Source organism: Crocuta crocuta, unplaced genomic scaffold, assembly GCF_008692635.1.
Source record: "Crocuta crocuta isolate KB4526 unplaced genomic scaffold, BGI_CrCroc_1.0 scaffold55, whole genome shotgun sequence".
Classification (NCBI taxonomy): Eukaryota; Metazoa; Chordata; class Mammalia; order Carnivora; family Hyaenidae; genus Crocuta; species Crocuta crocuta.
Window position 1 is genome coordinate 5,165,547 of NW_027530512.1, and position 14,089 is coordinate 5,179,635.

General features: G+C 44.8%; 1 protein-coding gene across 1 annotated transcript in view; it reads right to left on the minus strand.

Annotated features, from left to right (window-relative positions):
- Nucleotides 1-14,089, minus strand: part of MTHFD1 (methylenetetrahydrofolate dehydrogenase, cyclohydrolase and formyltetrahydrofolate synthetase 1) — a 60,497-nt gene that overhangs the window by 28,789 nt on the left and 17,619 nt on the right. Inside the window, exons 3-8 of the mRNA XM_077767190.1 lie at nt 8,466-8,525; nt 7,745-7,798; nt 6,524-6,660; nt 6,289-6,389; nt 4,159-4,295; nt 3,200-3,311 (exon numbers count right to left, since the gene is read on the minus strand). Coding sequence (XP_077623316.1) covers nt 3,200-3,311; nt 4,159-4,295; nt 6,289-6,389; nt 6,524-6,660; nt 7,745-7,798; nt 8,466-8,525 — 601 coding nt within the window. The remainder of the gene's footprint in view (nt 1-3,199; nt 3,312-4,158; nt 4,296-6,288; nt 6,390-6,523; nt 6,661-7,744; nt 7,799-8,465; nt 8,526-14,089) is intronic.

Here is a 14,089-nt window from a genome sequence, read left to right on the forward strand (position 1 = left end):
TTGCTGCCCTAGCCCCATGTCTGGTTCTGTGCTGACAGCTCAGAGCTAGAGCCTACTTCAGATTCTGTGTCCCTCCCCCTGCCACCCCCCACCCCTCTCCTGTTTGCACTCTGTCTTTCAGGAATGAATAAACAGTAAAAAAATTAAAAAAAAAAAAGCATTCCCTAAATATAAGGGTTTCTCTTCCCATCCTAGAAGCAGGGTATTTTCTATATGCACTCTAAGGAGCTGGAGAATCTCTCTCCTAGGGATGGTTTCAGGTTACTAGAATATAAAGCAAGCCACACAGAACATGTCCTCTCAGAACCCTAGTCATCTCAAAATGTCCAGAAGCTGTGACTAAGAGCTGTGGTACAGGTTTCAATAGTCTAACCCGGACATTAGTTTAAAATGCTCCACTCCTCTTCCTATGTATTCATGCTGATCATTTTAGCGTCTCCGTATATAGGAGACACATCGATCAGTGCACGACCGCTATGCAAGCTGAGCTCAGCTTTGCCCTGAATCAAGCACGGTTAGGGCCGACCCTCTGAGGGCCCTCTGGCAAACGTCCAGTGTTTTGTGTAAAGTATGATGTAGTCAGTAGAAAAAAGCCATCACTTCTCACTGTATGGCTTCAGTAACCAATAAACATTCTGGGTATTTACCCGAGCCCTAGAATTTCTTTCGTTGGAAATTATAGGTACAAAATCCAATCACTGAGTTACAGACCAGTGGGTAGACTGGAGGAACTAAATGTTATTGTTTGCAAATGTTCATTTTCAAGGCATCATGTTCTGTAACTGGGCCATATCTTAACTTATATTTTGATTATTTAAGTCATTCGCAGGGCATCTGGGTGGCTCGGTAGGTTGGGTGCTGGTTTGACTCTTGATTTTGGCTCAGGTCATGATCAGGCAGATGTGGGATCAGGCCCCATCTGCACTGTCAGTGTAAAGCCTGCTTGGGATTCTCTCTCTCTCTCTCTCTCTCTCTCTCTCTCTCTGCTCCTTCCCCTCCTCATGCTCTTTTTCTCTCAAAAAAATTTAAAGAAAGAAAACCATTTACATGGTCCACTCAGGGATAATATCCTAAGACATTTGCCAAATAAAGAATGAATTACATACCCCGCCCCCCAAAAAAAGAATACTTTTAAGATTCAAGTGCAGAGCAGAAAGTACATGTAAGAGAAACACATAAAAACAGTCTTCCCACTTGGCTTACTAAAGACAATTTAAGAAGTTAACAATAAAATTCAGCCTTATCAAAACTTATTTACTAAATACCCCAGATCAGTAAAAACACAGCTGACCAGATGTTGATTTGCTCTTATTCATATTTCACCATCTATGTGAAAAATAAATGTGAACAAGATGGGGAGTTTCATGTTTAAGTCAACATTTCATACCTATCTGTAAGACTCAAGATTCCTACCCAGGCTTTTTTTTTTCCATCTCTCAAATCTAGCCCCCCCCAAAAAAAAGATGCCTAAAGCAGAAATATGATACAGAAGATGCAAGGTTTTAAACAGAATGGGCTTGAATGTCATATCACAAGTACTCAAAGTGAGGAGTTGTAGGAGAGCAATGTCTTTATCACCCATTAGATAATTACACTACAGGAAAATGAGTGATCAATTATGAGCTACTGTCTTAAAAGCATGGTAGGGAGAGTGGGAGGGAGGTTAAAAATGGTGAAGGCTTGACAGTGACTAATGTTCCCTGGCAGCTTAGTGTCTGTGTTTCAAACTTGAGATAGGAAGGGAAAAAAAAAACCCAATACTCTTGCTGTAACTCCCTTCAACAATTCAACAGGTGTGAGTGCCAGCGGTTTGAAGACATAAAGCTAGACAAGAAACTGCAGAGATCATGGCCCTGAGGTGGAGGAAAGCAGAGGACACCGCACACAAAGAGACACCAAGTTCTGGGAGGGCAGGGGGGCACGGGGGAAGGGAGAGAAGGATTTTCAAAAGAAGGAGAGATAGGGAGGAGGTAGTTTAACTGAAGATCAAAGTGGAGCTTTTCCGATCACGTAGCCCCGGGCTGCGCTGGTGTGTGATGCACGGAAACAGCTGTCTGATTAAAGACTGTTCCGTTCTTGAATCTACGAGGCACGTATACAGTTATTCACTGTACGGTCCTGTAAGAGTCTGCCAACTTCACAGAACTGCCTACTGCACGGGGGACACGGGGACAGAAACCACAGAGGACAAGCCAGGCGTGTGCAGAGAAGGGTGCATGGTCTACTCCGCAACAGGTGAAGACAGGGGTTCACAAGGCAGTGGGAGATAAAAGGCCACCGAGGCGGCTGAAACGAGGGTGGGGCTACGGAGCTTGACAAGTAACGTGGGAGAAAGAGGCTCCCGTCAAGACCCACCAACACAGGGGCGCCTGGGTGGCTTAGTCGGTTAAGCATCCGACTTTCGCTTGGGTCATGATCTCGCGGTTCGTGGGTTCAAGCCCCGCGTCGGGCTCTGTGCTGACTGCCAGCTCAGAGCCTGGAGACTGTTTCAGACTCTGTGACTCCCTCTCTCTCTGACCCTCCCCTGCTCACGCTGTCTCTCTCTCTCTCTCTCTCTCCTAGAAATAAATAAAAGATTTAAAAAATTTAAAAAAAAAAAAGACCCACCAACACAGGCAGGGACTCGCAGGTGGATGCGCGTGGGAGACCAGGAAACGGCGCACAGCAGTGCAGCCACCTAATAGGGTAACACTCACTGGTAACACCGAAAACAGAAGGGAGGGAAACTTTCTGATATTTGAAAACTATCTGATTCAGGGATCAACTGGGAGGGAACAACAATGCACTGGCTTTATTCTCTCTGTCTAGAAGGGTCTGTGTCCAAGTCTCCTTAGTAAAGCCCTCCCACGAGAGAGTCTTGGCAAAGTGAGCCCCTCTCCCGGAGAACCCAGCATTCCACAAAGATTGCATTATATTTTAAATCCACTCACCCTTCGTTAAGAATAAAGGGCGATCTCTGGGAGAAGGCAGGGTGAGCTCCCCTTGTGTCCCGTCCCCCACCCTCTCCTTATACAAAGTCTGTCTCAGGAAATGCACAGTCCAGTGGCTAAAATCGCCGCTCAGGACACTTGCTCTGACCCTAGCACTTCAAACCTGAAACGGGACAAGGGGTTCTCACACAGACTTCACTTGATGACCTAGACGTCTTCCTCTGCCCGTCCTTCACCAGAAACCACCTTCCTCCTCTAGCGGCACTCACCTGGGATATAATTGATCCCACAGTCGATGACTATTGCCCCGGGCTTGATCCACTCCCCTTTTACCATTTCTGGCTGACCAGTTGCAACCACCAGGATGTCACCTTTATTTACCTAGGGAAAGAGGGTTTTGACTTCAGAAATTAAACAGTGAGACATAAAACAAACAAATAAATAAAAATCTAGACATGGCACAAACAACCCTGTTCATTGTCCTTGTTCATTGTCCTCAGCTACTTTATGCGGACCACACACCATCTCTTGCAGTTCCTATGCTGGGCTCATTCCTCCATGTGCCACAATGCTCCCCGTTACTAAAATCTTCCGAAATGGGGAAGGTGATGTAAACACGCAGGACAGGGAGGAACGCTGGCTTGGAGCCACAGGCCTGGCACTAAATTATGTGGCGTTGGGAGGCTGCCCCCTCTCCTATGCAGTATGGGGACCAGCCCCTCCTGCAGAGCTCTGCTTCAGGAGGATTAAAAGAGAAGGTGCGCTGTCAGCAGGATAGGTATGAGAATTCTTAGGCTCTGGGATCTGATGCACGTCAAGAACAAGACGTGAAGAAGGTCCATAGGACCACTGTCCACATCCCCCTCCTGAGCACCTCCATCTCTGAACCCACTACTGTGTCACACATCTGTGATCTGGCTGCTGGGATCCATCCCAGTTTCTATACTGAGAAACCCTACCTTCCTGCGAGGCCGACTGGTACAGAAAGAATAGGATCAGAACAAAATCTGTGACCACTTGGGCAGGTTTTTAAGTAGAATTTGTTTCTTCATCATGTAAAATGAGACAAGAATCAAGGGAGTTGCTAGAGGGGTTAAATGAGATCTTGGATGAAGTAAAATAAAGTACATGGCAGTTTCTGCACTTAAACCAGGTGAGAACACCCACCGCGCACGTGCGCACTCAGGCACACGCACAGACCTCTTTCACTCTGCTGCGGGCCCCTTACCTCCTCGCCTAGGTTGGCAGTCTTGGAGTGGCAGGTGGTCACTGTGGCGTGGTTCCACAGGAGCAGGTCATGCATGGGCGCACCTACTATCTTACTGCGCCCCACCACCACGGCGCGCCTTCCAGCAATCTGCACCCCTGAAAGAACAGGGTGAGTCAGAGTGTGGGGAGACGGTGCCCTCTTAACGCGCCGCCTAAATGGGAAAATTCAGAACAAGTGCACAAACACGGGGTTCTGAGCATCAAGCAGAAGTCTTCCTAAAAACACCCCTTCTTTGGCAATAATAGTCTCAGCTCTAGGGTTTCAGCTGCAAATTGGGACATGTACTGTGTCCTTTTTGCTGTGGGCTTTGGGGAGCAGCCTAAGCCAAGATCCATTCATTGAGTCATAGGAGAGTGGGAAGAAAACCTACACTCAAAGAAGAAAGAAAACCTGACACACAGCTAAACAGCCATATGGAAGACAGTAGATATACTTATGTGGGAAAAATAGTTATAACAAATAGGGTACATGTGATGTGCTGGACGGAAGCAAAGGAAATTAGAGAAGTATCAGTAATTCTTTACAGCTCTGGTAAGTTCATTTATGTAGTTCTTCATCCAAATTTCTCTTTTGGCACAGGGCTTGAGCCACAGGGTTATTTGCAGGAAAGAGACAAAGGGGAACTTTAAATGTAGCAGAAAGCTTTCTTTTTGATGACTCAGCATCCATCTTCGGGCACTATCCCAATGTCCTTTTTAGGACTGACATACTCTACTCCATAAAGGAGATGGTCTGGGTGCTCACCCACATTTTTTTTTTAATAATTTATTTATTTTGAGAGAAAGAGAGAGAGAGAGAGAGAGAGCGTGCACACACAATAGGGAGGGACAGAGAGTGGGGAGGGGAGAGAAAGAGAATCCTAAGCAGGTTCCATGAGTCAGCACAGAGCCTGATGTGCGGCTCAACCCCACAAACAGTGAGATTGTGACCTGAGCTAAAACCAAAAGTCAGATGCTTAACTGACTGAGCCAGCTAGGCGCCCCTCACTCACATGTGTCCCTGGCCAATGAGATCTAGCTGTACAACTGTCAGGCACAAGGTAGGACCTGCTCAGGACAATCAAGGAGAGCCCAAGAATGAGCCACCACAAGAAGAAAGCAGGGATAAGATCCTAAGGTCTCCACATGAGCTTCTCTACACAGCCTGGCTCAAGTGAACTCTTGCTTATTTAAGGCGGCTTGCATTTAAATTGTGCTGCTTGTATACGTTAATTTTATTCAGAAAAGGTAAGCTTCTGTGTAATGCTAACATCATAAACATCTAGAAGTAAAGCCCTCAAGGTCTGAGATGTTTAAAGGGTACTTTATTATAGACTCTCTAGGATTCTGAGAAGGACCTGAAGCTGCGTTAGGGCAAATAAGGTGCTGTGGCTCAGGGGATATGCTTCGGAGTATAAATTCGCTTGTAGAACTGAAGAGTAAAAGCCAGCCGGAAGCTGATAGCTTAACCTTGTCTTGCCAACCACAGAAAATGTTCATATACGTTGGCCAGCATTTTCCACTTGAAACTTCTGATCCACTTCCTCTAAATAGGACACATTTCCTTGTAAAAAATAACCTCTGCGGAAAGTGTTCATGAAGAAATTAAAATACCAAGATGTTCACTAGGTAGTGGGGTAATATGGCCAACTGCTCAAGAGATCTGCTTCCAGCCATCTGTCGAGTCTTCAAACTATTATGGAGACTCAGGTTCCATTTTGGGGGTTGGGACTTTTCACTGTGTCTGAATTCTTATGTCTTTAGAAGTTACCTTTCCATAAAAAAGTTAAACTTCTTTGAGAAAAAAAAAGCAAACAAAAATAAACTTCCTTGAACTCAAATAATGGAGTTCACATTTTGACTCTGCTGCCTCTTGGACAAGTTACGCATCCATCTCTCTGAGCCTGTTTTCTCAAGCTGTTAAACAGTAATAGTACCTAGTCCACAGAGCTGTCGAAAAAATGGAGAATTTAGGTAAAGCCCCCAGCTGACAGGTAACCTTGTGCCAATCAAGTCCATTCATTTAGGGCCTAGTGTACCACCCCCTTACCTCCATGGGTCAAGACCAGGCCCAAAAAATGGTGGTTTGTTTTCATTCACTTGTTTCTACCTGTCTCTTTGATGAGTTCCAAGCATCCTTTAGGCGTACAAGGGATGAAACAGTCATGGAGGTCACCTCTAGCAAGTTTTCCGGCACTGATGCTAGTCAATCTAGAACAATGAAAGCAATGAAGGCAGAAATAAATTAGATGTCTTTACTCTCTAGAAGCACATATGGTTTGTTCCGGAAACAGAAACATAATTGGAATCATGCAACGTGATACGGAGAGCCAAGGCACACTCACCCATCCACATCCTTCTCGGGTACAATAGCATTGACCACCGCTTCAGTGTTAATGGGATTCTCGGAGTCCAAAGGTAGCTGCACTATGAAACCGTGTACAGTGGGGTCCTCATTCAATGACGTAACGTACCTTAACACCTAAAAGTAACAGCGCATACAATTTGTATAATACATAGATACCAAAAAGGTAGAGAAACACTTTTTGGTTGCCCTATTTTCCTCCAAGAGTTTAACTGTAGTCCTCTTAGAGTGTACCTCCCTTTGAACCTGAGAGCAATTCTAACACCATATGTAATCTTCAGTGTCTGCTAAGAAGGTCATCAAGGAAAAGAGTGAAGAACTTCAATAGTAATAGCCATGTTACTCATCCAAACCAAGATCTGTGATGCCAGAAACATTCTATAATGTGCACTTTTTACTGCACAGGAATGGCCACTGAATACTTAAAACGTGGCTAGCACAACCAAGGAACTGAATTTTACATTTTGTTTCATTCCAGTTAAATGGCCACACGGGGCTAGCAGTTACCCCATTGAATAGTGCAGATGTAGAACATCTCTATCACCTCAGAAAGTTCTTTCTCCCTCCTGCCCCTTCACAGTTACTCCCTGCACCTCAGGCCATTACAGTTCTGACTTTAATCATTGATGAACCGTTTGGCCTATTTTTGAACATCATATAAATGGAATACATACTTTAAAAAAAATTTTTTTAATGTTTTATTTATTTCTGAGACAGAGAGATAACATGAACAGGGGAGGGTCAGAGAGAGAGGGAGACACAGAATCTGAAGCAGGCTCCAGGCTCTGAGCTAGCTGTCAGCACAGAGTCTGACGTGGGGCTCAAACCCACGAACCATGAGATCATGATCTGAGCCGAAGTCGATGCTTAATTGACTGAGCCACCTAGGCGCCCCCATATTTGGTTTTTAAAAGGCACACAGCTACAGGCCCAGGATCGGTTTGTAGTGAACACTGCAGGGGTCTGAAGCAAAGGACATGGGGATCATGCACTGAGTACACACAGCCATACCCTAGGATGGCACCATTTACTCTGTGTGTTTCCAAAACTTTTCTGGAGGCAGAGTCTGCAAACAAAGAATTACCTTGAGGTCTTTCATACAGTGAATGTATCAATTCCTAAAATTCCACTAAACCAAAGACCAGAGATGAAAGCACGTTAGTTAGCTATCCCTCTTAACAACTGATTCCTCACAGCTCACCTCACATTCTGTGGCTGTTCTTGGTAACTTAATGTGCGTGGCTTTGATCCCAATCTGCAAAAATGGACATTTAAAACAGGCAAGAGAACGTTAGACATGGGGCCATTTCATCAATATGACTAATACAAATCAGGTGACCTTAGTCACCATTTCACCCTTGTATGTTTGTTTTTGTTTGTTTATTTAAAGAGAGAGCGCATGTGTGCACGTGCCTGCATACACATGTGAGCGGAGGAAGGGGCAGAGAGAAAGGGAGAAAGAATCCTAAACAGGCTCCACGACGCCAGGGCAGGGCCCGACACAGTCTCGATCTCGAGAACCGTGAGATCATGACCTGAGGTGAAATCAAGGGTCAAACGTTTAACTGCTTAACTGACTGAGCCACCCAGGTGCCCACACCCTCGTATGTTCCGAAGAATGAATCTCTCACTTTGACCCATTCATCCTTCACTTGTTCACTGTCACCACTGCTCTTAAGCAATTTCAGGTCCACTGGTCCTGCTCTTTGGGAAGTCAGCAGACCACGGACTGGAAAACATCCAAGGGTAAAACCAGAGGCTGCAGCTTCAGCCCTACATTTCTGACTCGCAAAACAGATCAACTCAAGTCTGCCATGGGCAATGAAAGTTTTTACAGGGAGGGGCACACAGGGCACGGGGTCATCAACAAGACCTGGGGTGGGGGCGGGCTGGGGTGATGGCACTGCCATGCCGGGCTTTACCTCTTCCGCAGCCTTCAGCTTCACATTTATATAAAGATTAGAATCATCTCTGTCGCCAACCTAGAATAATAAATACATGCAAATCAGACGATCAAGGAAAGGCAAAGTGTACAGAAAAGCTTCTAAAATTTTAGTTTTGATAAAAGGAATGTTTAATCATGAGACTCCTGTTGCAGAGAACGTCACAGGAGAATGGGAGAATGCGGGGGCAGAATGGAGATACGAACACAGGTGGTGTTACCAACCCCTCAGCAAACAAGGCCCACCTGAGCCCACTGAAAAAGCCACAAGACCAAAAAAAAAGAAAGAAAAAAAGGCAGGGGACACCTGCATCTCCCTTGGCCACTAAACAAGGAGTCTGCCTTGGAGCCGCCTTGCGAGAACAGAGCGTGGAGGCCTGAACTGTCTGCAGATGATTAGAATCATCTCTGTCACCAGAGCTGTGGGAGCCAGGAAAGCCCAGAAGGTATAATCTGCACCTTCTGTCCCGCCCCCCACGCCCAAGGGCAGTAGAAAATTCTCTTGCGCAGTTACACTGGGAAGAGAAGCCAGCTGGGGTGGGGCTAGTTCAGGCTGGCCTCACTCAGAAGACACACCGACGCGAGGCAAGGGCAGCCGCTGCCCTCAAGACAGAGAGGAAAGCGTGGTGCAGAAGCAGCAAATGCTCTGAACTACCGTGCCGGCTCTCACTGTGTCCCCCTCGGTTCCTCTAGTCACGAACATATTTATGGTGTTTCACTGTTGGCCATATATCTGTAAAATTTTGTCTTACAAACACGCTCCCACGTTCTCACGCTCGACAATTGAGTTTGGTTCCTCCCAAAACTGCAGAGGGGGGAAACAGTAGGTCCGGTGATGCCACGGATAACAGACACAGGACTCCTTTTAACAGGATAACTCGCACAGGAAGAAGGTTGAGTATTTCCAGTCCTTGTCATGTTGGTGGGGTTACTGGAAGCTCTCCTCAGGGTCACGGAACCTGGCCTTCCCCCAGCTTCGGCTGTCCCTCATACAGACACTTCTCAGTTCTGCCTGTACTCACGGGCATTTCAAGAGTCAGGTGAAGCCTTTGGAGGGAATTTGATTTTTCTATGGGTTACCTGCTTCCTGTGGGGGATCCCCCAGAATTCCAGAGCCTCTCCTGTTTCTTCTGCAGTCACTTTCTTGTATGTGTTCCCTATTGTTCAGCCCTCACTGACTCAGTTTCCACACTGAATACACTCTGGGATTCTTAGATCTAAGCAGGAAAGGAAGTGGCTCCAAGCACAACAGTATTGTTCCTCACATTTTCATTGATATTTAAAGTACATTTATTTTTTATTTTATAGAGAGAGAGCGTGCATGTGTGCACAAGTGCGGCTAGATGAAAGGGGCAGAGAATCCCCAGGCAGCCTCCGTGCTCAGTGCAGGGCCCGAAGTGGGGCTCAATCCCACAATCCTGGGACATGACCTGAGCCCAAATCCAGAACTGGACATGCAACCACAATTTGCCACCCAGGGGCCCCTACAATTAGTTATTTAAACTCATTTATGAGATTAAATGGTTTTGCTATTCACTGCCAGACATTTTTAAACCACAGTCTCTCTGCTCTACAGTTCATCTTCATACCTCACCCAGGTAGCGGAAATGCAACATAAGTCACTTTCCCAGGAAAGGTATGTGGACATTTTTCTGAGTCTACGTGTATCTGGAAATATTTTTCTGCTGTGTTTGCCCTTGACACGATTTACCTGGCTGAATCTGGAGTCACGACATTTTCCTTCAGAGATGCTGTCTTCAGCATCTAGTGAGAAGTCTCAAGTCTTTTGCTGCGGATCTTTTTTACAGGTAACTGTTTTCTGTCTGCATATTTCTGAAAGAATTTTTCTAAAACTCCAAACCCAGGGTCGCCTGGCTGGCTCAGATGGTGGAGTAAGCGACGGGCTCTTGATCTCAGGGGTGTAAGTCTGAGCCCCAGGTTGGGTGTAGACATTTCTCAAAACTGAAATCTTTTAGAGGCACCTGGCTGGGTGGTGAGGGTAAGCTTCCGACTCTTGATTTTGGCTCAGGTCTTGATCTCACAGGTCGTGAGCTCTTGCCCAGCCTCAGGCTCTTCGCTGACAAGGCAGAGCCTGCTTGAGATTCTCTCTCTCTTTCTCTCTCTGCCCCTCCTTGCTCTCGCTCTCTCAAAAATACACATTTTTTGAAAAATGAAACTTTTAAAAAATTCCAAAACTGCCACCAGTTTTAAAAAGAAAGCATAATGGTTATGGGTATGACGTGTCAAAGTGTTAAGATAAGCCCAGTGCAAAAGAAAAGCCTTCCTAAAAGCCAATCCAGAGACTCTTAGTATGGACATGTTTGAGGGGAAACGGTTACACAACCACTGACAGACTAGATGCGGAAAGAATGTTTAGCTGAAGAACAGTAGATTCTTGACTGACAGTCAAGCGAGTAGGTGGAAGACTGGTTTCCGAGAACAAATCTTAATCCTATCACAGTTTATCAAGAAAATCACTGAAGCATTTTATCAGTAATGCTAATTTCTTTCTTGAAAAAGGTGAATTAGTTTATTCTAAAAAGGTCTTATCCCAGAATAAGTTAGGGACTTTTTTTTTTTTAAACACCAACAGTCTGAAACTATTTCCTGCAAACAGGGTCAGACAGTATATATTTTAGCTTTGGGGGGGGGCCACATACTCTGTCATATATTCTTCTGCTTCATTCTTAACCTCTTCCAAATTGGACAGCATTTGGATGGGGGCCCAGTTTACTGATCCCTGTTTTACACCGTAAAATATATTGGGTCTTGGTCTATTTATTAATAGACCTGAGTTTATTCATTTTACTGTTTTGTCCATGTCTTTTGTGTGGACTGAAGGAGTTACTATATGTAAAACACCCTGAATAATTCTTGGTAGGAAGCAACTAATAATGATATTAATAATGAATATTTCTTATGTGATAAAGGGATAGAAATACAGCCTTAATTTGATCTCTTATACTGAAAAGTCAAGTGTTAATTTCCTTTAAGTATTCAGTTATTTGGAAAGTTACCAATCAATTGTTCTAAAAAAAAAAATCCAACTTTTAGGTGTATATACCTGGACCAGACTACAAATATCCTTGAGTGCAATGCTAAGGAATTAGAAAAACAAAAAGGAAAAGCAAATGGGGTTTAGAGACAGACAGACCTGGGTTCACATCCCAGATGCAGGCACTTCCTGACTGTGGTTTTGGGCAAGTACCCAAGATCTTTGAGCATCAGTTACTGTGACTATAAGGAAACACAGCTTGTAGGGCTAGTATGCAGCTCAGAACAACTAGAAGTATACACAAAGCATTGGGACTACATCAGACACTCTGTATAAGCAGTACTGTCACTCCTGTAGAGGGCGGGGTGGGTGTGGTTGGATGGATTGTGAGCAATCCCGCAGTAACAGCTAAACACAGACTGGAAGGGTCCAGATTAGAGCCTGAAACCTGTACGCAGGTGCCTGCAGTGGAGAGGGTGCGAGCAGTAGCGACTAGAAGAGCTTATGAGAGGCACAATCAATAACATGATATTCGCTAAGGGGACTTAACAGAGTGAGGAAGAGAGATCCTCAAGAGAAGAGCTCAGGTTTCTGGTTGAGTGTGTGGGAAGATGGTGTCAGTCACCAGCAGGGAAAAAAACAAGAGGTCGAGGTAGCAGGGACGTGATTACAACATAACATGTAAACCTTACATCAGGGAAAGATGTCGTAAAATATTCTACCACCACCATTATTAATATTCTACCACTGTTTTACTGGCAAGGACACAGGAGACAAGCTGCAAAACAGTGTTCATGTAACAAAAACTCTTACAATCAACACACTTAAAATACAAGTTCAGAAGTCTATCTTAAAAACAGGAAAAATTGCAATATTGCTAATACTGAGATTTTTTTGAATCCCTTCTGAAACCTCTGCAAAGGTTTACAGTAATAGAGTTCTTGTCAACCACATGTACTCCTTCTACAACAAACAATTCACAAGAATAAGTCAAGAAATAACTGGTCTCCTGAGCGTACTGAGTGAATGCCCACAACATACCTTTGATCCTCATTAATCTGCAAAGAAAAGAAAAACCCACCACAGTCGAGAACACAGCAGGCAGAACCCACAGGCCTTGTGTACTTTTCTTCTCGGCTAAGGCCTCCTGGATAATAAACAGCAATAGGGGGAAGTATTTAAGAACTATTCACTCTGGAATTCTTGAACATGGAACAGAAAGTTAGCAAGGGATTAAAAGATAACATGTGGAGACACATGGAAATATGAAGTGAGGAAGCAGGTGTCTCTGCACGGAATTTCAAATGAAAGTTATCGGCGTCCTGTCATCCAAATCAACCCTTCAAATGTGCATCTGTCCATCTGTCCAATGTCTCTTACCGATTTATCGAAGGCGTCCTACTGGATGAGTCTGGAACTGAGGAAGAAACCCTGGGCAGAGGCCTCAATCAGGAAGGACTCTCCCGGGTATGGGACCAGGTGAACTCAGTGAAGAAGGACTAGGTAGAAGTGGGGTTTTGTGGCTGGACCCTATGACATCCAAATGTTTAGGTATCAGAAAAATGAGGAACAGTATGCAAAAGAGATCAGAGAAAGAAGGGAAATGAGAGTTTTCCTAGAAACCAAGAGTCCAGAATTCAGAAGAAACCCAGGTTTAGAAGTTACTGACCCAGAGCTGATATCAAGGGCCAGGTTAAAGTGCCAGATTTAGGGCAGGTTACCCACTCTTGAGGGAACCCCAAGACCTTTTCAGAAGATCTGCAAGTGCCAAACTACTTTATAATGGCACCATGATGTCACTGCCTTTTCCACATCTGTATGGGGGCTGCAAAGGCAATGGTGGGTAAGACTTAGTACAAATCAAGGCAACGGCACCAAACTATACTAGTCACTGCCACACACTCTCCATAAAAACAGATGCCAATTTCACTTGAAGTGCTCTTCATGATGCAGTAAAAATGATTAATTTTATTAAACCTCAACACTTGCATACATGTCTTTAATACCCTGTGCTGAGAACTGGGAAGGGCTCATCAGACATGTGTGCCCCACACCGAACCGGCTGTCACCAGGAAAATCCCTGTGCCTGTCACCTGGCCCACTGAGCCGCAGCAGTGTTACACGGAACACTGTCTTTACTTGAGAAAAACAGCTCAATGATTATTCATGCTTGAATATTTGGCACATATTTTCTCAAAACTGGACAGAGTGAGCCTGCTACCTCAAGGTAAAGAGCTAATCGTGTTTGTTGCCAATGGTAAAATCTGAGCTTTCAAGGGAAAATCAAAAGGTTTTTTTTTAATGTTTATTTATTTTTAAGAGAGAGAGAGAGAGAGAGCGCACGCGCGCACACATGGGAGGGGCAGAAAGAGAGGGAGACACAGAATCCGAAGCAGGTGCCAGGCTCTAAGCTGTAAGCGCAGATCCCGAACTTATGAACCATGACCTGAGCTAAAGTCAGACACTTAACCGACTGAGACCCCCAGGCACCCCAAATCAGAAGTTTTTTTTTTTATCCACTCCTGTAAGCTTGACAAACTTCTCAATAATTAAAGACTCTTCTGATAAATTTGGTGATACTGATGACTGTGATTTTCTCTATATTGCAT